Genomic DNA, 24766 nt, shown 5'->3' on the forward strand with positions numbered 1-24766 from the left:
CACACACACACACGGGAGGGTTGGTTTTGTTTGTTGGTTAAAAGCAGCTGAGGTTACCTGCCCGTGTTCCAGATGTTTCATGAAGTCATTGTCCATTAGAGCCCTCTGGATCAGCTCACTGGACCTGCAAATACAGAATTTAAATACATTTCATCCAATGTGTGTGTCTGTGTTAGAGCTGCAAATATACAATAAATCAATTAGTTGGCAAATACTCAATCCCCAACTGTTTTAATAATCAATTAGTCATTTTTCAAATTACTTGAAACGAGTCAACGTGGCTCTGGTCTTGTGTAGATCAGTAGTCAACTATATAATTAATCAGCAACAATTTTTATAATCAAGTCATTTCTTTATAGAACTTCTCTGATTCGTGTGCGCGTGTGAGTGCGTTTCTGCGTGCCTATGCGTGCATGTGTGTGCTTACTCCTTGTTCTTGTCGTAGCTTTTGAGTGTGACGTCAGTGAGCTGGGAGGGGTCTATGGCGGTGGGCTCTGCAGAGATGGCCTGTCTCTTCATGCGCTGAGGCTCATCAGGCGCTGCTGGAGTCTGAACTGCTGCTCCTTTAGACACAAACAGAGAGATGATGGTTAAACAGAACAACTGGTTATCACACGAGACTGTCCTGCACCAAATTTTGTAAGGAGGCAGGTTGGGGGGGAGGGGGATGGGTCAAACAAACAGGACTTTCACCCAGGAGACTGGGGTTCATGTCCAGTTTGAAAAGAAAAGGAAACAGAGAGGTTTTTTTTTTTTACTTGACAAATGTCACGTTTTGCGTAGTCTATATCGACGCCGGTTCGTTTACGGGATTGCTCCGATGCCACCGTATGTACATAATTTCCGGCCGGATGTCCACTATCTTCCTCTGTCTCTGTGTTGGCGTTCTAACCTCTGGCTGATTTGTGAGGACTATGGTTAACTGCTCCTCAGATCTCTGCAGGGTAAATCCAGACAGCTAGCTAGACTATCTGTCCAATCTGAGTTTTCTGTTGCACGACTAAAAAATACTTTTGAACGTCCACATGTTCCACCAAAACAAGTTCCTTCCTGAGACTATTTAGCAGAGGCACCGCGGCTCAGTGTGGAGCTTAGCAACACCCAAGACGATTGCTATTGGTTTAAAGAAATGCCAATAAGCCAGAGGACGTTTTTCTCCCATCCCAGAATGCTGTGTGGACTAGCCAGACCCTCCTCCACAGCGCTGTGGAGGAAGATCTGGCAAATCGAGACAACGTTCTGCGTCACGTGGTAACCTTCAGGAAGTGAAGTGAGGTCTGATTTGAACCCAAACCTCCATATTTTTACCAACTTAACTCAGTAGTTTTGGTGTCTAAACCTAACACAATTGGGACCGTTTCACAACGTTAACGACATGTTTAAAACCGCGACCGTTACCTTCTCTGGTTTAGATACGAGGACGTATTTCCTGCCACCGCTAGGGGGCGCTAACTTATGAAACGCTCATGTGGGTCGTATTACAAACGACTCATATTGTTGTATTGTTTGGAGGACTTGTTGCGTCACATCCAGTTCTGAATCTTTTCTCAAATATTGAATATTTCAAGGTTTTAAAGGTCCCATGGCATGAAAATGTCACTTTATGAGGTTTTTTAACATTAATATGCGTTCCCCCAGCCTGCCTATGGTCCCCCAGTGGCTAGAAATGGTGATAGGTTTAAACCGAGCCCTGGGTATCCTGCTCTGCCTTTGAGAAAATGAAAGCTCAGATGGGCCAATCAGGAATCTTCTCCTTATGATGTCATAAGGAGCAAGGTTACCTCCCCTTTCTCTGCTTTGCCCATGGCAAGCTGGTCAAGGCCACACCCTCCACCTTGCCCCCCCCCCTCTCTCCTCCTCAATAGCTACAGACACAGAAATGGCACATCCTAAGGAAAGCTCATTGTGGGACTGGCTCTAGTGGCTGGAATTCTGGACCAAGGCTGAATTTCGGGAAAGAGACTTCAGATACAGTATTAGGGGACCACTAAGGCCTATATAAAAGAGACTTCAGATACAGTATTAGGGGACCACTAAGGTCTATATAAAAGAGACTTCAGATACAGTATTAGGGGACCACTAAGGCCTATATAAAAGAGACTTCAGATACAGTATTAGGGGACCACTAAGGTCTATATCAAAGCATCCAAAAAGCAGCATGCCATAGGACCTTTAAAATACCTTCAACTGTTCTATGATACTACTTTGCTATTCCCTAAGTGCCCCTGGAGTTCTCGCTCTTGTTGCCCACTTCTCCCATGTTGGTAATCCAGCACGGTACCTTATAACCTTTAAGTTGCAAAGGAGCAAAGGTGCAGCTGGGGATGCAGAGGCTGGTGGACAAGAATAACATATCAGATCCCTCTTGAGGAAACATATAACCTCACATTTTCATGTCTGGAAGCAGCTGTGCTGTAGGAGGAGAGAAGCCGAAGCGAAAGCAACAGTGAAGAAAAAGTAACTATGTTTTAATTCTCATATGTTGTAGGTTCTTCTAACTCCTGACATCATGTTGTCTGTTTGTTTGTTTTTTCAACCCTGGGGGGGTGAGCTTCACATTCAAATTTATTTTTCTCACAACTATAAAGAAAATAGAGAGAAAAACATTTAAATGGAATGTTTTCAGGACCAGGGCACGCAACGGACAAGATAAAACAGTGTGTGGGTGCATCATGAATATTTAATAGTACACTCTTGGTGCATATTTATAGGAAGTATTATTAAGCCGGTAAATTAATGATTTAGCATTTCACCAAAACTGAAGTTTGGAGAAGGTTTAAAGATAGTATGTCGGAATGTTTAACCAGACACCAAAGTAGGAGATTCTTTCACATTTTATTCAGTTAAAGTTTTTAAGGGTTGGGAAGTTTGGAGGGGGTTTGACGAGAGTATTACAGTTTAACCAGACACCAAACTTAAGATATGTTTTCATATTTATTCATGTATTTACTGTTTCATTGTGGCATCCTCCTCCTCCCACAGTTAAAATACACTCGTCCACACAAAAAGTACTTTGTACTAAAGATGTTCCAGCCCACAAAATGACAGTGTAATGTTCATACACTGAATCTATTTCACTGTTAACTCCACTATTACTTTTCATGTTTCCATACTCAATACTTTAGAGGCAATTCGGTCGGTGCCTAAAAAGTATTGAATTTGTTACCCAGCACTACCTGCACCAAATTATCTCTTCACACATCGCTCTAGAAACAATGTGCGCATCACTCTACAGAAAGCTGAGTTTGTTCTGAACATTTTGATATGAAACACACGGGGATCAGAAAATGCTCTTCTAGACCTCAGAGGGTTAAAAAGGTCAGGGTAACGCACCTGTGCTTGGCGTGTCGGCGGCGTTGGCGGCATGCCGCGTGGCGCTGCGGTGTCGGTCCAGCTCGACCTGCAGCTGTCGGATCAGGTCGTCCTTGGTGTCCAGCTCCAGCTCCAGCTCGTCGATCAGAGAGTCTCTCTGCCGCAGCTCCTCGATCTTCAGCTGCAGAGCCAGCTGCAGGTCCCGCAGCGTGCCGCCGCCGCCGCCGCTCTTAGACATCGCCATATACACGTACATCCACAGGTTTACTGCAGGAAGAGAGAGAGAGCAGAAACACACTGAGGGCAATCTAAGCGCACACCGTGAAGCGCCTGGCGCAGGTGCGTTCAGGGCGTGTCCAAATCCACTTTTGCTAGTTTGATCAGAGGTGTGTTTTGGGCGTAACATGCAATCAACCAATCAGAGATCATCTCCCATTCCCTTTAAAAGCCAGGCGCGTTTGGACCTTGGAGCATTGCTGTTATGATGGGCCACAGATGAGCGCAGGTGCATTTGCTATTTAAACGACGCGGGCGCTGGACAGGAAATTGACAACTGAGTCGGTCTTAAAGCGCCCATATTCTGCTCATTTTCAGGTTCATAACTGTATTTTAAGGTTATACCAGAATAGGTTTACATGGTTTAATTTTCTAAAAACACCATATTGTTGTTGTACTGCACAGCTCTCTCTCACTGCTGCAGAGCCTCTTTTCACCTGGTTTCTGTTTTAGCTACAGAGTGAGACCTCTTTTCATCTTCTTCTTCTGTACTATCTTTGATTGCACTCGCACATGCTCAGTAGTTCAGATGTAGATCATGTCACCTAGCTAACTCTAGAGACAGTAAAAGAAAGCCTGTTTCTCCAACTTTGGTCAGTTACAAGGCAGGATTAGCTGGGAGACTTCTTCTAAACCAGGGAGCTCATGGAAGTAGTTCTTTTGTAGATTATGGTGAACTTGTGTGTGTTGTAGCAGTGCTTTGCTATTGAGAACGACGTAGCATGCTAGCATTAGCATGCTAACGCTAACGCTACGAGCTAACGGTTGTGGTTAGCCAGCTCATTTCGGACTGTGACGTCACAGTCCGAGCCGATTTTGAACAGCTCACTAGGAGACTGAAGGCAGGACACATTCAGAAACCGTATCTCACTCAGAACAGCATGGATGGTTTTATTTCAAAGTCTGTATGTGTGTGGAAGCACCAGAGACACAAAAGAACACCCCAAATCCCAGAAAAAGTGTTTTTTTCATAATATGGGCACTTTAAACTAGCAAAGACACTTGAGCCGGGCTTTGCGCTGCGGCTCGCCGGGTGCGAGATAGGGTCCTAAGTACCCTGAGTTTTCATGCACACCAATATTCCACTATTATTCCGAATGTGACAATATTCGGAATTTGATACAGGTCATGTAAACAACATATTCCGGTTGGATATTCAAGGTTTTTTTTCTGAATATAGCACTTTCTGATTAAGACGTGTCATATCTCGGTATTATTCCGTTTTTAGAGGCATTCTTTGGACGTGTATACAGCGCATTCAGAATATTCGTCTCAATCGGCTTTTTTATTTTTTTTGTTGCTAACAGTTAACGTTAGCTGTCTCTTACCTGGAGACTCAATCAGGTAGCTAACGTTAACAATAAATGTCGGGAAAGGACACCTCTGGCCGTTCCGTTGGGTCGGTTGTCCCGTCACTTATAATGAACGGACAACCCGACCCGATACAGCTCAGTTTGTTTTCATGTATCTTGCTCTGTCAAGCGGCAAAAGTGCTTTTGAGTACCCTGGGTTAACCAGTGTTGTAACAAAGTACAAATACTTTGTTACTGTTCTTAAAGGTCCCATAGCATGAAAATCTTTTTTAACATTAATATGCGTTCCCCCAGCCTGCCTATGGTCCCCCAGTGGCTAGAAATGGTGATAGGTGTAAACGGAGCCCTGGGTATCCTGCTCTGCCTTTGAGAAAATGAAAGCTCAGATGGGCCAATCAGGAATCTTCTCCTTATGAGGTCATAAGGAGAAAGGTTACCTCCCCTTTCTCTGCTTTGCCCGCCCAGAGAATTTGGCCCACCCATGAGAGAGAGAGAGAGAGAGAGACATCATGGGTTGAAAACAAGGGGGTAAGCGAGCGTCTGGCAAGCATAGCTCCTATGGCGCCATTTTGATGCTAACAACCACTCACCTCACCGTTAGCATCCCATTGACTCCCATTCATTTTGACGTCACTTTGACAGCAATTAACTTGACATCTGAAGCGTTTAAAGACTCTATTTGTCCGTTGTTTATTTCTAAAGAAACACGACAATGTATAAAAGGCTCCATTACCTTGTACCTCACGTTATGGCTCCGTAGCAGACGCTTTTATAAAAATAGGCTAACGATTGGGTCATAACCACGAGACTTACTGTCACACCGTAGAGGAATTACCGTATAGTACAGGAGAAGCTCACAGGCAGTTTGGACTTCCATTAGCTGTTTAGGTTTAATGACTAATGTTAACTAGCATGTTAGTGATCAGTAATTAGCCTGTGTCTATGTTATCTCCTTACATATACCTACGCTCTCCGTCTCTGTAAGATTGGGAATGATTGAGATTTCTCTCGGCACAGCTACCAGAAGACTTCACACTTTCAGACAGGTTGCTCACGTCACATCTACGTCTTCAAGCTCAGTTGGAGGCTGCTCAGTAACGCTCAGCCAGCACCGGGAAAGAGACTTCTGATAGACTGCACTGGTCTCCGTCCAGAGACACGGGGTCTGGTGGTCCATTTATATATACTGTATATGCTTGCAAACTAGCAAAGTGGCAGTTTTTCAAGGCCACACCCCCACCTCTCTCCTCCTCAATAGCTACAGACACAGAAATGGCACATCCTAAGGAAAGCTCATTGTGGGACTGGCTCTAGTGGCTGGAATTCTGCACCAAGGCTGAATTTCGGGAAAGAGACTTCAGATACAGTATTAGGGGACCACTAAGGTCTATATAAAAGAGACTTCAGATACAGTATTAGGGGACCATTAAGGTCTATATAAAAGAGACTTCAGATACAGTATTAGGGGACCACTAAGGTCTATATAAAAGAGACTTCAGATACAGTATTAGGGGACCACTAAGGTCTATATAAAAGAGACTTCAGATACAGTAATAGGGGACCCTAAGGTCTATATAAAAGAGACTTCAGATACAGTATTAGGGGACCCTAAGGTCTATATAAAAGCATACAAAAAGCAGCATGTCATGGGAGATTTAAGTGGATTTTTACATAGCTGTTATTTATATTTCTGGAAACTTTTACTTTTACCCCACTACATATCCTAAAGAAAATGCATACTTTTAATACATTTAACCCCTAAGCATCTTCATTACTTGCAAGAAATGTTTTTGTACGTTTGAGTGAACAAAAAGTATAAATTCTGTTTCTCTCTTCGTTGATGTCAGCCTTTGAATTAAATGTTTAAGAAGGTTTGGAAACCCTGAATATTATGTTTCACTATAAGGAAGCCACAATAAAGTTAATAGTATATAATTTCCTTTACATAAAGACATTTGCAGCATAAATTGATGCAGAAAAGGCACAGCAGAAAGAAATCACCAGAATGCAGGAAATTAAGTGTTTGATATGCTCAAAATTTCAATTTTGCTCAACAGTGGGGATTTCAACCCCACCCAAATGTTGAACCCAAAGTCACGCCCTTGGCCACATCGTTATCTCCAGCAGGCTGAACCCTACAGGAGCCGAGCCGAGCCGCGACAGATTCATTGAACCAGATGAAGTTGTGGGGGCTCTGCACTAGCAGGCTATTTTAAATACTCCATATACAAAGACATGTAATAATGTACTTGTTGTACTTATCAGAATGCTATGACACCGCCACCAATGCCAGCCTGTAATCAGTTATAAAATACCTGTAGGCCATGTCTTCTCAAACACAAAGTTGTTCCCTTATGCTTTTTGCGCATTATCTCTCAGTAAAAGTACCCAGTGAATATTGTATCAACACTCCACATAGTTCATATTCACGCTGTAGTTTTCAGTGTTTAATCTGAAGCGTTACGCCATCAATTCTTCGTCATGTACTCACTTTTTTCCCCCCAGAGTGAAGTGCGGATGGAAAAAAAAAACCCGCTGCAGTCTGAGAATCCAACCGGTCCGCGGTAGGTTTGGGTCGTAACGCGATCGGGCTCTTAATTTGAAATTAATTCACCAATTATTATAGCTACTCATGAACGAGCGCGTGCAGGTGATTACATTGTTGTTGGTGGAGTAGCCTATAAAACAGCAGCAGAGATAAAGCAGAGTCACGGAGACACGGAGCTCAACCAGAACGAAGCGACGCGCGGACGCGCGCACAGCTGAGTTTGACAGCACTACTACAAAATAAAAGTCGATTCCCCACACATTTATTTTGAAAGCCTGAAAAAGGACTATGTGTGTGTGTGTGTGTGTGTGTGTGTGTGTGTGTGTGTGTGTGTGTGTGTGTGTGTGTGTGTGTGTGAAGGTGTTCTTTGGAAGGAAACAAAGTTCAAAAAGGAAGAAAGATCCAAGGAACTCTTCTTAAAAAAAAATTAAAAGCCCTTTTTATATGTTTTTGAAATATATTTAGCCATCTAAATAATAATTATATATAATGTTTTTTACTTTTATTTCCAGAAATCATATCCTGAACATTCCTCATTATTTTTGCACATCCTGCACTATACCATTCACCCTTTTGTTTTTGTATTCATTATTTACACCATTTACACTGTTTACTGGCTTATATGTACCCCCCCCTCCTTCCCCCAACATGGACTGAGGTCCCAACTTAATACTTGAACAATGGCTGTAACCCTATTACTTCAAATGTCTAATATTGACTGTTGATTTGTGTCTATATCCTACTGTCTACTTTATTCTCTTATAATGTCCATATTTAATGCTGTCTTTTATTTAAACTTTATCCATGCACTGCTAAAGTTTTTATATTACTATCTCTACATTATTCTCTTATTTTGTCCATATTTAATGCTGGTCTCTAGACTTTATCCTTGGACTATTGGACTTATTTGCACTATACCACCATGACACCCCCTCTCATAGAGCACGTTACTTTATATTTAGTATCTTTTCTTTTATTGTCCATATTATTCATGTGGATTTGTTATTTTATCATCCTGTTTATGATGTATGTGTATGTTGTGTGTGATGTCTTTAAGCTACTGGGACCTTGAATTTACCCTTGGAGATCAATAAAGTATCTATCTATCTGTCTGTCTGTCTGTCTGTCTGTCTATTGTTTCCCCCCCTTTTAATAGGTTTATTTCATTTATTTGTAAATTTGACAGGGACAGTGCTCATTAGTAACTGTAAATGAGCCAGAGTGATCTCAGCAGGCTCGTTTTCCTCTGTTGTCCCCAGTTTCTATGTGAACCAAGCACCGAGGCCGAGCTTTCGTGTGTGAAAATGGCAATAAACCCAGATTGTGTTTCTGATTCTGAATACGTTTTCTAATCTTATTTTATCAGAATCAGAATCCATTTTATTGGCCAAGTATACTTACATACACAAGGAATTTGACTTTGGTAGGTGTTAACTCTCTATACATTCAACAAATAGACATATAGTAGTAAATATTCAGTAGACAACTAGTAATATAGACACATACTGTACAATAGAGACAACAATATACATATAGGCACATATCAACGTAATATAGAAAAATACAAATAAGACATAATATCAAGACAAGTACACATGGAGTGGGATGTAAAGTGCAAAAAGTAATAGTGCAAAGTAGTATGCAAGATGCATATTGGAATGATAAGTATGTAATGTGTAGAGAAGAGGGTGAGTGGCCAAAGTGGGGATGACCCCACTTATCCTCAGTTCAGTAGAGTGATGGCAGTGGGAAAGAAGCTGTCCCTAAACATAAACCCTTCTCATGAATTATATTTCTTAACAAATGCTTATACAGTACAGGCCAAAAGTTTGGACACACCTTCTCATTCAATGTGTTTCCTTTTTATTTTCATGACTATTTACATTGTAGATTCTCACAGAAGGCATCAAAACTATGAATGAACACATATGGAATTATGTACTTAACAAAAAAGTGTGAAATAACTGAAAACATGTCTTATATTTTAGATTCTTCAAAGTAGCCACCCTTTGCTTTTTTTGATAACTCTGCAAACCCTTGGTGTTCTCTCAATGAGCTTCATGAGGTAGTCACCTGAAATGGTTTTACCTTCACAGGTGTGCTTTGTCAGGGTTCATTTGTGGAATTATTTCCCTTATTAATAAAAAAGCAAAGGGTGGCTACTTTGAAGAATGTAAAATATAAGACATGTTTTCAGTTATTTCCACTTGTTAAGTACATAATTCCATATGCATTCATTCATTTTTAGCCTTCAGTGAGAATCTACAAATGTAAATAGTCAGAAAAGAAAACAAAATAATGAGAAAGGTGTGTCCAATGGCCTGTACTGTACCTAATACTGAAGGTGTGTCTAGTGTGTATAATACAAAATAAAATAAAATAAATGGACCACCAGACCCCGTGTCTCTGTCTGAGAAGACAGCTGACAGCAACAGAGAGAAGCCATTTAAAGCAGGATGTCACGTTGTGATTGGATCATGAACTTCGTGGCCAATTCTGGTTGGTTTACTGAAAAGTGAACGCCTCGAAACAGCTGAATGGTTTTAGGAAGAGAGAGCGGTCTTCCTGAAAGAATTGGCGCTGAGCTCCATAAGTTATTAAAAAAGTATAAATATAAAAAACTATATCCCAATGTTAAAAAGTAACTAAGTAACTTTGACTCTGAGCAAATTTAAAATGAGCTATACTGCATATATCTATATTATTCTTACTACTATTATAATGTTATTGCTACTACATTGCACATATCTGTACATGTTGTTCATATCACATATGCCATATTCTGCTCTATAAGCTAATGTGCTAATGTATGTATGTATGTATGTATGTATGTGTATATATATATATATATATATATATATATATATTGCACTTTTCTGCTCTTTTTGCACTTCTGGTTGGACTCAAACTGCATTTCGTTGTCGTTGTACTTGTACTCTGCACAATGACAATAACATTGAATCTAATCTAATCTAGTTTTACTTGAGTAGATTTGTATGCCGGTAATTTGATTTGTACTTAAGTAAAAGTTCATCAAAGTAATCATACTTTTACTTAAGTAGAATATTTTTGTACTCTTCCCACCTCTCATTCTCCATCCTTTTTCTCGTGTTGTGTGTCAGTTTTGCTGTGAAGTACTGTAGCTGTAGTACCGCCCTCCGCCGCTATGGGCGGTACCACCAACCGTCGCTGGTGACAACATTCGAACCGGAAGTTGTTTCTTCTCCTCCGGAAGCTTCCTCCGCTTCAACACAACAACAACAAGCAGGATGGCGGCGACGGACGGAGAAAGAAACCCTGAAACCGGCCGACTGGAGTTGTATCCTTTCATATAACCCGCTGCTAGTTCACTCTGAGCCGTGTCTGGCTGTTTTAAAGTCCTGTTCACACGGGAATTACTGAGATACGGCGCGATAGCAGCTAACCGTTAGCCTAAATGCTACATGTTGCTTTAAAGTTCCTGTCTGAAAGTCCGGACTGAACCATTACCATGGATGTATTAAGAGAACATTACAGGCTATGGACTAAACTCGGACTGAACCATTAATATTAACAGTCTATGGACTAAACTATTAATATTAACAGTCTATGGACTGAACCATTAATATTAACAGTATATGGACTGAACTCGGACTAGTAAACGGTCATCATGTTCATTATAGTCCTCTTTAAGGAATGTTGACACGGCTCGAATTCTTAAAAAAAAAAAAAGGCTTTATTGTAAACAGATGAACTGTACAGTAAAACATGCATTGTACACACACACACACTCTGTATGTCTGTGTGTGCGTGTGTGTGTGTCTTCTGTGTGTGTCTCTGTGTGTGTCTGTCTCTGTGTGTGTGTGTGTGTGTGTGTCTGTCTGTGTGTGTGTCTCTCTCTCTCTGTGTCTGTGTGTGTCTCTGTCTCTGTGTGTGTGTCTCCTTTGTGTGTGTCTCTCTGTGTGTGTGTGTGTCTCTGTCTCTGTGTGTGTCTCCTGTGTGTGTGTGTGTGTGTGTCTGTCTCTGTGTGTCTCCTGTGTGTGTGTGTCTCTCTGTGTGTGTGTGTGTGTATATATATATATATATATATATATATATATATATATATATATATATATATATATGTGTACAGGGTTCTAAATTAGCACCGTTTACCAGCCAAATGCTGGTGAAATATGCAAGTGGCTGGTAGATTGGCTTCACTCACCAGCCAAAAAACCCAATGGTAATCTATTGAATGGCTGGTAATATTTGAACATTCATTAGCCATTTGGCTGGTAGACGAAAAAGTTAATTTTGAAGCCTGTATATGTATATGTATATATGTATGTATATATATATATATATATATATATATATATATATATATATATATATATATATATGTATGTATGTGTATATGTATATGTATGTGTATGTGTATATATAACTCTGTAACTTCCTTGACCGTCCAGCAGCTCCGTGGAGGTTCCCTTCCCATCGGCGCGCGAGGCCACGGTCGCCCTGCGCTCTCTGGCGCCGGACGCCGAGCCGAGGAAAGGCGGCATCAGCAAACAGCTCGCGGTGACCGGCAGCACGCTGTCTGTGTGAGGAAAACGCCGTCAGACCTCTTCAGCCTTTACCCCACGGTCACAGTGTTCCTAGTCTCGCATTGCCAGACCTTCCTCCACAGCGCTGCGGAGGGAGGTCTGGCCAGTCCACACAGCATTCCTGGATGGGAGAAAAACGTGCTCTGGTTTATTGGCATTTCTTTAAACCAATCACAATCGTCTTGGGGCGGGGGCTAAGTGATACAGACTATGGACGCTGTAGTCTAATGCCAATAAACCAGAGCATGTTTTTCTCCAATCCAGGAATGCTGTGTGTACTAGCCAGACCTTCCTCTGCAGCTCTGTGGAGGAAGGTCTGGCTATGTGAGACAACTGTGTTAAAGGATGCACAATACATTGTTTGTTTTTTTATCGCCATCGTGATATCAACTGTCGCAAGAGAACATCATCAGAAAACTGCAATGTAAAATGTAACTGTCGTTAGTCTTTTTACTGCCGCCTTTTATATTTAAATCAATGTTCAATTAGTTCAGTAAACTAAAGTTGGAAGGGATTTCCTTTTATTCGTTTTAAATCATCCTGTTTATGATGTATGTGTATGTTGTGTGTGATGTCTTTAAGCTTTAAAGTTTGTTGGATTTCAGCAGAATACTGAGAACACCTTAATATGTGTTTAAGTATCGCAGGTAATATGGTTATGGCGATATCTCCGTCATAGCGCGCAGCCCTAACAGCGTTGTGATCTCTGTCGTTCTCCGTGTGCTGCAGGAGGTGGAGCGCCGAGGAGGCTCGGATCCTCCGAGTGTCCGTGAGCTCGTTTCTGGACCACCTGGCGCTGGTCGCGGAGACCATGGAGATGTTCGGCCCGCCGGTTTCCCAGTGACGCCCGCCGCACGCACGCACGCACGTTCGGGACCATGTCCCACCCTCTGGTCCTCCTCAATCTGGGGACACTGGCTCAAACTGTGAGCATTGAAGAGAAGGGCAAGTCTGAGCAACGGGCAGCTGGTACCGTGTGACGATGCCGTTGCCGCCTTGTTTTTCAGACCGTAGTTTGAGAAAATGTGATGTGAATATTTTCTGGACTCAGTTTTCTGGACTCAAGGTCTGTTGGTGTTTAAGGTTCCAAATGGAAATGGTATTGTAGGCCCTTAAAGTCATGGAACAGTGTGTGTGGGGACCCAGAACGTTTGAATGTGTGTTATAAATATTTTTGGTCCATCGTCAGCCTGCCTGACAGGGAGGTGAACAAAAGTCTCAAATAAACCAAACTAACTATTGGAGATGGAAACAGATTGCTGTTTAGTTTTTCGTACGATAATTCACATTTTTGGAGTCAAGTTACACTGGACAGTTGTGTTTGTGTTTAACCCTCCTGTTGTCCTCGGGTCAAATTTAAATTAAAATAAACTTTCTTTATCAGAACTATGACAAAAGAATGACAAAAACGCAGGGGGAAAAAGAAAAGAAGAAAAAAACTGGAAAAAGTGACAAAAAACCCCATCAAAAACATCGCCATAGGTGACAAAAAGCGACAAAAAAATTGACAAGAACATAGTAAAAAAAAAAGTGACACAAAAAATGGGAAAAAACATAAAAAAATTGACAAAAACAATTTAAACGCCCAAAAAAATTGAAAAAGCGAAAAAAAAACGTATTAAAAAATTGACAAAAACAATTAAAAAAACGCTAATAAATTGGGGGGTAAAGTGAAAAAAAAAACATTATTCCAAAATTGGAATAAAATCGACAAAAAGCTAGAGAAAAGTGTAGAAAAAGAACAAGAAAAAGTGGAAATTTCGACCCAGAAAATCACAAAGTTGCACGGTCGACGGGAAGACGACAAGGGTTAAAAAATAATAATAAAAAAAGCTAGTGTTGTTTTGTCTCATGGTTGACGGGAAGACAAGACGATGCTTATGGTTCTGAGTGGCCATGGGATATATTTATATATTGTAGTGTCCTTTTGAAAAGGCCTGGAGGAGTTTTGAAAATGTGTGGGGAAACTACTTTCTATGACTATGAAGACATCTCCGTGGTGAGACCAGCAGAGGGCGCTGGATGACCGATCATTATTCATTATTCATCCCCCACCCACACCCCCCTGTTTAGTTTCAGAGCAACACAACAATATCATGTCTATTTTAGGATAGGTGGAACATCGTCCTCGTCCACACAGTGTGAGGTACACACCTTGGTCTCACTGACAGATTAACAAAGGGGGGAGACTGGACTGGGAGAAGGAAATGAGGCTCCACAGGACTGGCACCGTTTTAATCAAACTGAACATCACATGTCTTCCCCCCCCCCCCAATAGCATCGGGTTACTGTGAAATATTAGCAGTTATTCGCCAAATCCAGACACTTATAGAATCATATCTCCAGAGAGTTAAAGCCCAGATTGTATTTCTTCATTTGAACTGTTTAATCTGGAGTTACATAGAATAAATGTGGCGCGTGTCATACCTTTATTTGTGTGGGTGTGTCCGCTTAAATGATAATAAGAAATAAATTAAAAAAAGAGTCTATAAGTAGATGCTTGATTCTGTAAAGTAGAACATGATTTATGGAGCTCTTTATGTACAAAGAAAAGCCTAAATTGTGCGTTTTTGTCTCATAAGTACAGTGTAGATGTTCATCTGTGAGTGCAGATCTGCGTTCACATACATAGGCCTACTCATTTTGTTATTGAAACGGACTGAATTCATGTTTACTGCTCATATGATTAGCACTAGAAGTTGCATTGTACAAAAACCAGACCCCCCTTTCACCGGACCGGAGAAAATCTTGTCACTTTCTCCGGTAAAACAGACCGAGAACGGAGGCAGAGACGAAGAGGAAGTGGTTTGACAGGTGAGAATGTATGGTAAGGAGGACTCAGCAGGTGGATTACGTGCAAGCCGAATTCACCACAACGTCGGTCTTGTTCCAAACTGGTCGCAGGTTTGAACCTGGCACGTGTGCGTGCTTGGCTACGTGCACGAAACTCTTAAAATGTAACATTCTTCTATGGAGTTCTGTACGCGCATTAGCTCAGGCTGGAGATGTCATTAAAGCAACAGTCCTGCATAGATTATGATTCAAAAACATTTGAACAATCCAGTGTATGACAACATCATCTTTTAAACTTATCTTAATTTACTTTTTATAATTTTTTGCACTTTAGCTATATAACTTTGCACTCTTTTTGACTATTTTTTCCTTACTTGTATTTCGGTCTTATGTTTGACTGTCACTGTGAGCAACTGCAGCAGTCCGGACACACGAAAAAGCGTCAAAAACCTAGAAAACCATGAAAAAAGCGTCAAAAAAACGTCAAAAACGTCAAAAAAAAAGCAGCAACCGTGGTTCCAACTGCCATGATTTCCCCAAATGATGTAAAGGCCAAATATGTGACAGAAACGGCGAAAAAAAAGTGTAAACTTTTACAACTATGCAGCCTACAGATTTTCTTTTAAGGCGTTGCAGCGAAAACTGAGCTGGGATCAATAAAGTTTTCTGATTCAAAACCAGTGGTGTAGTCTAACGTATTGTAGTGGGTATACTGTCCTGTATATTAGCCAGAATCTGCCTTTGCGGGGAGGGGGGTCTGGGTGTCCTCCCCCAGGGAAGTTTTGAGTATCAAAGACTTCATTTCCTGCATTCTGAAACACTTTTATGCACCAATTTACTGTGAAATCCCTTCATGTAGCATATGAGAAGAAGAAAGGGTATATGGAAATCCTGGAGCATCACGTATTAACAAGGCAAATATAGCCTACATAAAGTATAAGAAAGAAAAAAATAGAATTAGGCTAGTTGTAATAATAATAGTAATAAAACAAACATATTTACACAATAAACACCCTTATATAAACACAGATGTACAGATGAGTAAGGTGCGGATGGATAGATATGACATATTGTTGGAGGTAACAGAGAGTGATAAATAAAGAAATATGTATAGTGCTGAATATTGTCCAGTGATGGCTCATATTGCAGAAGAGCTAGCAGTGCTACATTGTTTTTTGAAGGCGTTGCAGTTGCGGGGGGGGTTACCTGAGGGGCTAAATGAAGGATTGTGATATATGAAAAGAAGCCACAGGTTCCCTTTAGACTGATGATGCACCACCCGGCCAGCACGCGACCGGGTCCCAAATCAAACGCACCCACGATGATGGCCGACAGGTGCATGCTGGGTGTGGCTAACGTGCTAATGGCTGCTCGTGGTGGATCACAGCTCAGGTTCCATCACGAGAAAGAGGAAGAGTAGTAACCAAACAACCTGTGGAATCCTCCGGAGGGGAGAACCGACCCGGGACCCTAAAGGCTGCCCCCCCAGAACACATCACGGCAACCGGACCGGACCGGACCGGGCACGGCTCACAGGTCAGTAGACACAAAACACACTCAGGGATGGTGGCTGTGTGTGTGTGTGTGTGTGTGTGTGTGTGTGTGTGTGTGTGTGTGTGTGTGTGTGTGTGTGTGTGTGTGTGTCTGTATCTGTGTGTCTGTATCTGTGTGTCTGTATGTCTCTGTGTGTCTGTATGTCTCTGTGTGTGTGTGTGTGTGTGTGTGTGTGTGTGTGTGTGTGTATCTGTGTGTCTGTATCTGTGTGTCTGTATCTGTGTGTGTCTGTCTGTGTGTGTCTCTCTGTGTGTGTGTGTGTGTGTGTGTGTCTGTGTGTCTGTATCTCTCTGTGTGTGTGTCTGTGTGTGTCTCTGTGTGTGTGTGTCTGTATCTGTCTGTGTGTGTCTGTATCTGTGTGTGTCTCTGTGTGTGCGTGTGTCTCTGTATCTGTGTGTGTGTGTCTGTATCTGTGTGTGTGTCTGTATGTATGTGTGTGTCTGTATGTGTGTGTCTCTGTCTCTCTGTGTGTGTCTGTGTGTGTGTGTGTGTGTGTCTCTGTATCTGTCTGTCTGTGTGTGTATGTGTCTGTATCTGTGTGTGTCTGTCTGTGTGTGCGTGTGTCTCTGTATCTGTGTCTGTATCTGTGTGTCTGTATCTGTGTCTGTATCTGTGTGTCTGTATCTGTGTCTGTCTGTCTGTGTGTGCGTGTGTCTCTGTATCTGTGTCTGTATCTGTGTGTGTGTGTGTGTGTCTGTATGTATGTGTGTGTCTGTATGTGTGTGTCTCTGTCTCTCTGTGTGTGTCTGTATCTGTGTGTGTGTGTGTGTGTGTGTGTCTGTATCTGTGTGTGTGTGTCTGTGTGTGTGTGTGTGTGTGTCTGTATCTGTGTGTGTGTGTGTCTGTGTGTGTGTGTCTGTATGTGTGTGTGTGTCTGTATCTGTGTTTCTCTCTGTGTGTGTGTCTCTGTGTGTGTGTGTGTCTGTGTGTGTGTGAGACGATACAAGTCACGATTAGATGCGAGTCACGCATTTTAAGCTTAATTAAAAGAAAAAAAAATAGTTTTTCATATTTCAGATCCTTCACACGAGGACAAAACAGACAAGAAATACCACAAACAAATAAAATAAATAAAAAAATAAATAAAATAAAGACACAAAACTACAAAACAAACCAATCACACAACCTAATGACTGCACTCCGATAACCCGTTTGTCTAGTCTCTGACATTAATGTAAAAATGTATGAAATTCTCTCTGAGACACATCTTCAAAAAGTCCCAGCTTCTGTCTCTACTCTGATCAGAAATGCTGTCCATAACAAAGGAGCTGATATGATTGGTTTTACCGGTGTGTTATCTTCAGCCGACCAGGCGACTTGTAGTTTTTCTGGGTCCAAATGTTGACTTTTTTTCTCACTGTTAACCAAGTTTGGGTCTTTTTTGGACATTTTTGTCACTTTTTTTACAACGTAAATATATATTTCTTCTTTTCTCAATGCTATAAAATTGAATTAATAACGTGACATCATGACTTTGCGTAAACGTACCACTTTCTTAAACGTACGGTGTACTAGCCGCATCCAAGGTGGCGCACGCCATCGTGAGGTGATGCCAGGACTCTGAGTGACTGCAGGTCTCTCTGGTAACCTTACTGGGTTAACATGAGTTCTTTTATGGTGAATGAAAGGCTCTGACGAAGTAGGTCATCCAATCAGATCGCAGCATTGACGGCAATGCTGCTGCCAGTTCCAAGGGGGTAAGCTTCGCTTCAGAACTCGAACCTCCTATGGCGCCATTTTGATGCTACAAAGAGATCACCTCCCTGTTAGCGTCCCATTGACTCCCATTCATTCTGACGTCACTTTGACAGCGAATAACTTTACATCTGAAGCGTTTAAAGACTCTATTTGTCCGTTGTTTATTTCTAAAGAAACACAACAATGTATAAAAGGCTCCATTACCTTGTACCTCACGTTATGGCTCCGTAGCAGACACTTTTATAACAATAGGCTAACGATTGGGTCATAACCACGAGACTTACTGTCACACAGTAGAGGAATTACCGTATAGTACAGGAGAAGCTCTCAGGCAGTTTGGACTTCCATTAGCTGTTTAGGTTTAATGACTAATGTTAACTAGCATGTTAGTAATCAGTAATTAGCCTGTGCCTATGTTATCTCCTTACATATACCTACGCTCTCCGTCTCTGTAAGATTGGGAATGATTGAGATTTCTCTCGGCACAGCTACCAGAAGACTTCACACTTTCAGACAGGTTGCTCACGTCACATCTACGTTGTCTCTCTCAGCTGGAGGCTGCTCAGTAACGCTCAGCCAGCACCGGGAAAGTGCTTCTAATATCCTTCACTGGTCTCGTACAGAGACACAGGGTCTGGTGGTCCAGTTTATATATACTGTATATGGCCAGTTCTGCCGTTGTTTACCTTTTTCTTCTTCTTCTTCTAGTCTGTAGAAAGAGCAACGTCGGTAGCTTTTGCTCATTAGCGCCCCCTCTGTTCAGGAGAAGACTGCAGCTAGTGTCACGACCACCAGCGCGGGTACAAATAGTCACGGCGATTTCATGACGTCACATGGGCTGTATCTAGTATAGAAGAGCCTTTAAGCCAAGTGGCGTGTTATCTGGACGCATTTTGAGCTATCTGAGTGGATGTCTACGCCGTATACAGCGGACGTAAACATCCACGCCACCTAGTGAAGTCTGAAGGAGATGACGCCATTCATTTCTCATCTCAACCGGTTGCAATCTTTACACATTAATATAATAATAATATGTGTAAAAACTCTGCACATTGTGTTTGTGTGCTACACATTGTGTAAAAACTCTGCACATTGTGTTTGTGTGCTACACATTGTGTAAAAACTCTGCACGTTGTGTTTGGGTTGTGTTACACATTGTGTAAAAACTACACATTGTGTTTGTGTGTGTTACACATTGTGTAAAAACTACACATTGTGTTTGTGTGTTACACATTGTGTAAAAACTGCCCATTGTGTTTGTGTGTGTTACACATTGTGTAAAAACTACACATTGTGTTTGTGTGTGTTACACATTGTGTAAATACTACACATTGTGTAAAAACTACACATTGTGTTTGTGTGTGTTACACATTGTGTAAAAACTGCACATTGTGTTTGTGTGCTACACTTTGTGTAAAAACTACACATTGTGTTTGTGTGTGTTACACATTGTGTAAATACTACACATTGTGTAAAAACTACACATTGTGTTTGTGTGTGTTACACGTTGTGTAAAAACTACACATTGTGTTTGTGTGTGTTACACATTGTGTAAAAACTGCACATTGTCTTTGTGTGCTACACTTGGTGTAAAAACTACACATTGTGTACAAACTGCACATTGTGTTTGTAACACATTGTGTAAAAACTACACATTGTGTCTGTGTGTGTTACACATTGTGTAAAAACTACACATTGTGTTTGTGTGTGCTAAACTTTGTGTAAAAACTACACATTGTGTTTGTGTGTTACACATTGTGTAAAAACTCTACACATTGTTTGTGTGTGTTACACATTGTGTAAAACTCTACACATTATGTTTGTGTTTGTTACACATTGTGTAAAAACTCTGCACATTGTTGCCTTAAAAGTCCGGCCCGACAAGGCCCGAGCCTGACAAGTACATTTTGATTGACAGCTCTGTAAAAGCCCTAACCCGTTTACATCCCGACATTATTCAAATGTACACACACACACACACACACACACACACACACACACACACACACACACACACACACACACACACACACACACACACACACACACACACAGCTCTTTTGTCAACAATGAGTCATTTATAAAAACATTTTAACATCACTTATCCATGACTAACGGAGGCTGTCGGCCACTTGGAAGTTGGAACACAGAAATAAAACCAGCCTCCGTTTCACCTCCTCAGCATCCATTTAGACCAGGGGTGTCAGACTCAACTTCCCAGAGGGCCACACTGGAAAATTAGAATCACACCAAGGGCCAGACATGTTTAGTTTATTGATAGTCTTTGTGTCATATAGTCTTCTCCCTTACAGTTTGGTCGACATAAAGTCCTAAAGAAGTCAGGAGAAAGTTCCTCAGCCATCATAAAAAAAGATGTGCCCAAAAACGTCAAAAAAAATGACAAAAATGTCGACAAAAGTGACAAAAACGTCGGAAAAAATGACATGTCGACAAAAGTGACGAAAAGGTTAAAAAAAAACGTACAAAAATTTCGGCAGAAGTGACAAAATCGTGAAAAATTGCAAAAATTTCGGCAAAAGTGACAAAAACGTGAAAAAAAATTACAAACATTTCGGCAAAAGTGACAAAATCGTGAAAAGAAATTGCAAAAATTTCGGCAAAAGTGACAAAATCGTGAAAAAAATTTTCCCAAACATTTTGGTGCAAAAGTGACAAAAACTTTGGAAAGTGACAAAAAGGTTGAAAAAAATGTCAAACATTTCAGCAAAAGTGACAAAAACGTAAAAAAAAAAACGTACAAAAATTTCGGCAGAAGTGACAAAATCGTGAAAAAAAATTGCAAAAATTTCGGCAAAAGTGACAAAAACGTGAAAAAAAAATTACAAACATTTCGGCAAAAGTGACAAAAACTTCGGAAAGTGACAAAAAGGTCGAAAAAAATGTCAAACATTTCAGCAAAAGTGACAAAAAGGTAAAAAAAAAACGTAAAAGAAATTTCGGCAAAAGTGACAAAATCGTGAAAAAAAATTGCAAAAATTTTGTCAAAAGTGAAAAAAAATTACAAACATTTCGGCATAAGTGACAAAATCGTGAAAAGAAATTGCAAAAATTTTGGCAAAAGTGACAAAATCGTGAAAAAAAAATTCCCAAACATTTCGGCAAAAGTGACAAAAAGGTCGAAATAAATGTCAAACATTTCAGCAAAAGTGACAAAAACGTCCAAAAAGAAATTACAAAAAATTCATCAAAAGTGACCAAAATGTCGGAAAAAGTGGCAAAAAGTAGGCGGGCCAAAATGTTTTGTGAACCTAAATTGATTTGGGAATCTGCGAGGGGCCGGATTTGGCCCGCGGGCCTCGAGTTTGACACGTGTGATTTTATACGCTAATCGAAACGCGTCACCTGACCGCTCATATACTGCGCAACCCGGAGCGCGAGCCCGAGCCGGAGTACAATGATAGAGAAGAAGACAAAGATGTAGTGTAGCTGTAGTGCAGCTGTAATGGGGATGCGACTACAGTGTTGTTGTCATTACTATATATATATATATATATATATATATATATATATATATATATATATATATATATATATATATATATATATATATATATATATTACTGTCGGAGGAAAAGTCCTCGTGTCATCACGTAGAACGTCACAGAAACGCTGTTAAAACTCCGGCAGCTCCTTCTTGTTCTGCCCTTTCAAAAGATTTAATTGTTCTGTTGATTTTTAGATTCTTAATTTTCACCTGTCAGAGGTGTAGGGAACGCCGTTTAAAAAAAAATAGTTCTCTATCTAAAGAGGACATTTCTTTCCCGAGCATTGTGACTCCGAATAAAGATCCATCACAGGAGAAACACGTTCTTTTGTGTTGAGAAGCTTTTTTTTTTTTAAAAAAAGCAAAATGAAATTTTTTTCTCCGTGACACACCAATGTCCTCGCTGTAAAAGCCTAATCCAGATCAGGTCAGAACCAACCGAGCCCAAAAAACTCATTCATTCCCATGGCAATAACCCAATTAAATAAGATGTGGGGAGGGGGTATGACTGGAGGAGGAATATATGTGAAGGACTGTGCACTAGTTTGATTTATTTATGACATTTTAGGGAAGTGCAACATAATTCTTTTTACTGTATTCTATGTATTGATGTGTGTGTGTGTGTGTGTGTGTGTGTGTGTGTGTGTGTGTGTGTGTGTGTGTGTGTGTGTGTGTGTGTGTGTGTGTGTGTGTGTGTGTGTGTGTGTGTGTGTGTGTGTGTGTGTGTTTTATGTGTCTGGAGATGCCTGGTTCAGTGGTTGTGTTGTGGATTATGTGTCACTATGCCTGTACTGTACAACTAACGGCCTCTCGGGGACATTCAAGTTGTCTACGTCTTCAGATTTTTCCGAGGAGAAAATGACACGACCTAAAAGACATCTGAATGGGTTTCTGCGGCACTACGGCTCATCCCGTCCAATCTCAAATGGATTAACCCTCTGAGGACGAAAGGCGCGCCGGGGGCGTTCCAAAACGACGTTTTGACAAAAACTCCTATTTCCAAAAGCGATTTATTACAAAATCATGAATCCTAAAACAAAATCAGAAGTTAAGGTTTCGGGGCGTCGCTCTACGGAAAGCTGAGCTTGTTCTGAACAGTGATGGTAGAGGTGAAACCCACGGGGGATCAGTTATATGCAAATGCCCGAAAAAGGTAGCCTAGAAATCTAGAGCGGCACAAAATGTAATGTTGCAGCCAGGGTCGTCTAGCAACTCGCCGTTGTCTTGCGAGCTGGAAAAACCAGGCCAATCACATCGTGTATAGAGTGGGTGGGCGGGGCTTATGGCTGCTGCTGCTGCTGCTGGTGAACAGCGGTCTTCTGGAAGACTTGAAGCTCAGCTTTTCTTTGAGAAAAGAACAAAGAACGGCTCTGAGGTCATTCTTAAAAAAGGAAACGCACCGAACAGACTGGAGTCACTGACCTCGCCAGGCTGTCCCACGGCCGATTATCGGCCCCGGGGTGTAGCAGGCCTTAGACACAGTTACGGAGATGATAACGGCGCAAAACGACGTGGAAAAGAGACGCAAAACCACCACAAAGAGACAAACCGACTACAGAGACTCAAAAAAACCTCAAATAGAACAAAAATGAAGAAAAAGAGATAACACACAACTGCAAAGAGACGCATACAACCCACAATGACTCCCAAAACATACGGGGCAATGGATTTTTAATATTATTGAAAAATGTCATATTTTTTTTAAAGGAAAGAAGACCTGTTATGAAAGATAAAATAGACCCAAATCCCAAAAGCAGTGATTGAAGAGAAGCTTGTTTTTGCCCTCCGTGTCTGGGCTTTAATCCCTCTTTCATCTCTCTAATCATCTGAGCCGCTGCCACACGAAGCCACAACGTGACCGACGCAGCTTTTAAATAATTAAACAGTTGACAAGTTAACTGGAGCTAATTGCTCTATGATTCATATAGAGGCGACGAAGCAATCAGCGCTCAGTAATAAGATCTGATCATAATGTTAACGTTTACTTTCCTCCCAGGCCGGCGACACATTAAACTCCGACGTAATCAGCGGCGCTGCATTTATCAGCTCAACATAAAAACACTGAACGCTGACTTTTTAATTAAAGCCTCTTTGAGAGGGCGTCAGGCTTCCTAACTGGATCTGCAGCCCAAAAAACAAGTTGAAAGTGAAGTAACACCAACCACTAGCTAAGTTTCCATCCACTTGTCAGTCAAATTATCTGAAGTTCAGTAAAAAAACTCCTGTGAATAAAGCGGAGTGTGAAAGTGTGTTTCCATCCAACGGCTTTAAAGCCAATAAAAACCTGTTGGGTGATGACGTCACGTGCTGTTTTGTGATTAAATTGGTATTATCGAATTGATTTGAGACATTTTAAGGTGTTTCCGTTAATTTTCGCGCTGAATCTTTCACTTTGTTGGTAATTTCCTTCCCGAGTTCCTGATAAATTATGGCATTTCTTAGATTTTTGCTGTCTAAAATAGCCGTTTATATTTTGCTCGTAAATTAAATTCAAAAAGTCTCTCGTCTCCTCGCTCGTCCACTTCCATCATGTCTCTGTTGACACCTGTCCTGTGTGCAAACAGAGAGGAAATACTGGGCGGATATGACCTAAAACAACTTCTTCTTCTTTGTTTTGTGGCGGGTTGCTACCATAAAATGACCTAAAACTTAATCGCAATTCATTAATTTATTCGGCAAATAATGTTTCCATCAGCGTTTATCGCATAAGCCGCACATATCGATCAAGAGAAAATCCGATGAGACCGAAACGTATTTCCTTTGAGTCGATATTAATGAAATTCAGTCGAATTTTACTGTTTCCATGACGGCATTTTTCATTCGATCTCACCTAATTCGGATAAAAACGTGTGGATGGAAACATAGCTATTGTTTCAGAGCCAGCTCTGACCCATGTGTTGCCCCGGGCAACGGTTTGGTTTTGGGGGGGAGGGGGATGGTTATGTCGAAAAAGCGACAAAAACGTTGAGCGAAGCGTTAAAATATCAACACACAACGCTGAATAAAATTTTCAAAAATGTTGAACGTTTTTTAAACTTCTTTAAAAATGCGACTTTTTTTTTTTTAAGCACTTTGTGACCCTTTTCTTCAAAATATTTTGAACATTATTCTGTAGTTTTGTTGCTTTGACATTGACGCTTTTCAACGTTTCTGTTGCTTTTCAAGCTGTTTTTTTGCCTTTTTTTTGGTCATTTCTTTG

At 41.0% G+C, this 24766-nt stretch overlaps 2 protein-coding genes across 2 annotated transcripts in view; one reads left to right on the plus strand and one right to left on the minus strand.

Moving 5' to 3' along the window:
- LOC120545695 (cGMP-dependent protein kinase 1-like) overlaps window positions 1–7616 on the minus strand; it is a 32623-nt gene extending 25007 nt beyond the window's left edge. Inside the window, exons 1-4 of the mRNA XM_039780247.1 lie at window positions 7393–7616; window positions 3334–3579; window positions 428–563; window positions 58–124 (exon numbers count right to left, since the gene is read on the minus strand). Coding sequence (XP_039636181.1) covers window positions 58–124; window positions 428–563; window positions 3334–3568 — 438 coding nt within the window. The 5' untranslated portion in view covers window positions 3569–3579; window positions 7393–7616. The remainder of the gene's footprint in view (window positions 1–57; window positions 125–427; window positions 564–3333; window positions 3580–7392) is intronic.
- A 3021-nt stretch (window positions 7617–10637) lies between these two features.
- Window positions 10638–13273, plus strand: LOC120545732 (EKC/KEOPS complex subunit Lage3). The gene is made up of 3 exons (XM_039780293.1): window positions 10638–10768; window positions 11886–12014; window positions 12747–13273. Exons 1-3 carry the CDS (start codon window positions 10719–10721, stop codon window positions 12859–12861), a joined length of 294 nt encoding a protein of 97 aa, XP_039636227.1. The 5' UTR covers window positions 10638–10718; the 3' UTR covers window positions 12862–13273.
- Window positions 13274–24766: the final 11493 nt, after the last annotated feature.

Source organism: Perca fluviatilis, chromosome 17 (assembly GCF_010015445.1).
Source record: "Perca fluviatilis chromosome 17, GENO_Pfluv_1.0, whole genome shotgun sequence".
Taxonomy (NCBI): domain Eukaryota; kingdom Metazoa; phylum Chordata; class Actinopteri; order Perciformes; family Percidae; genus Perca; species Perca fluviatilis.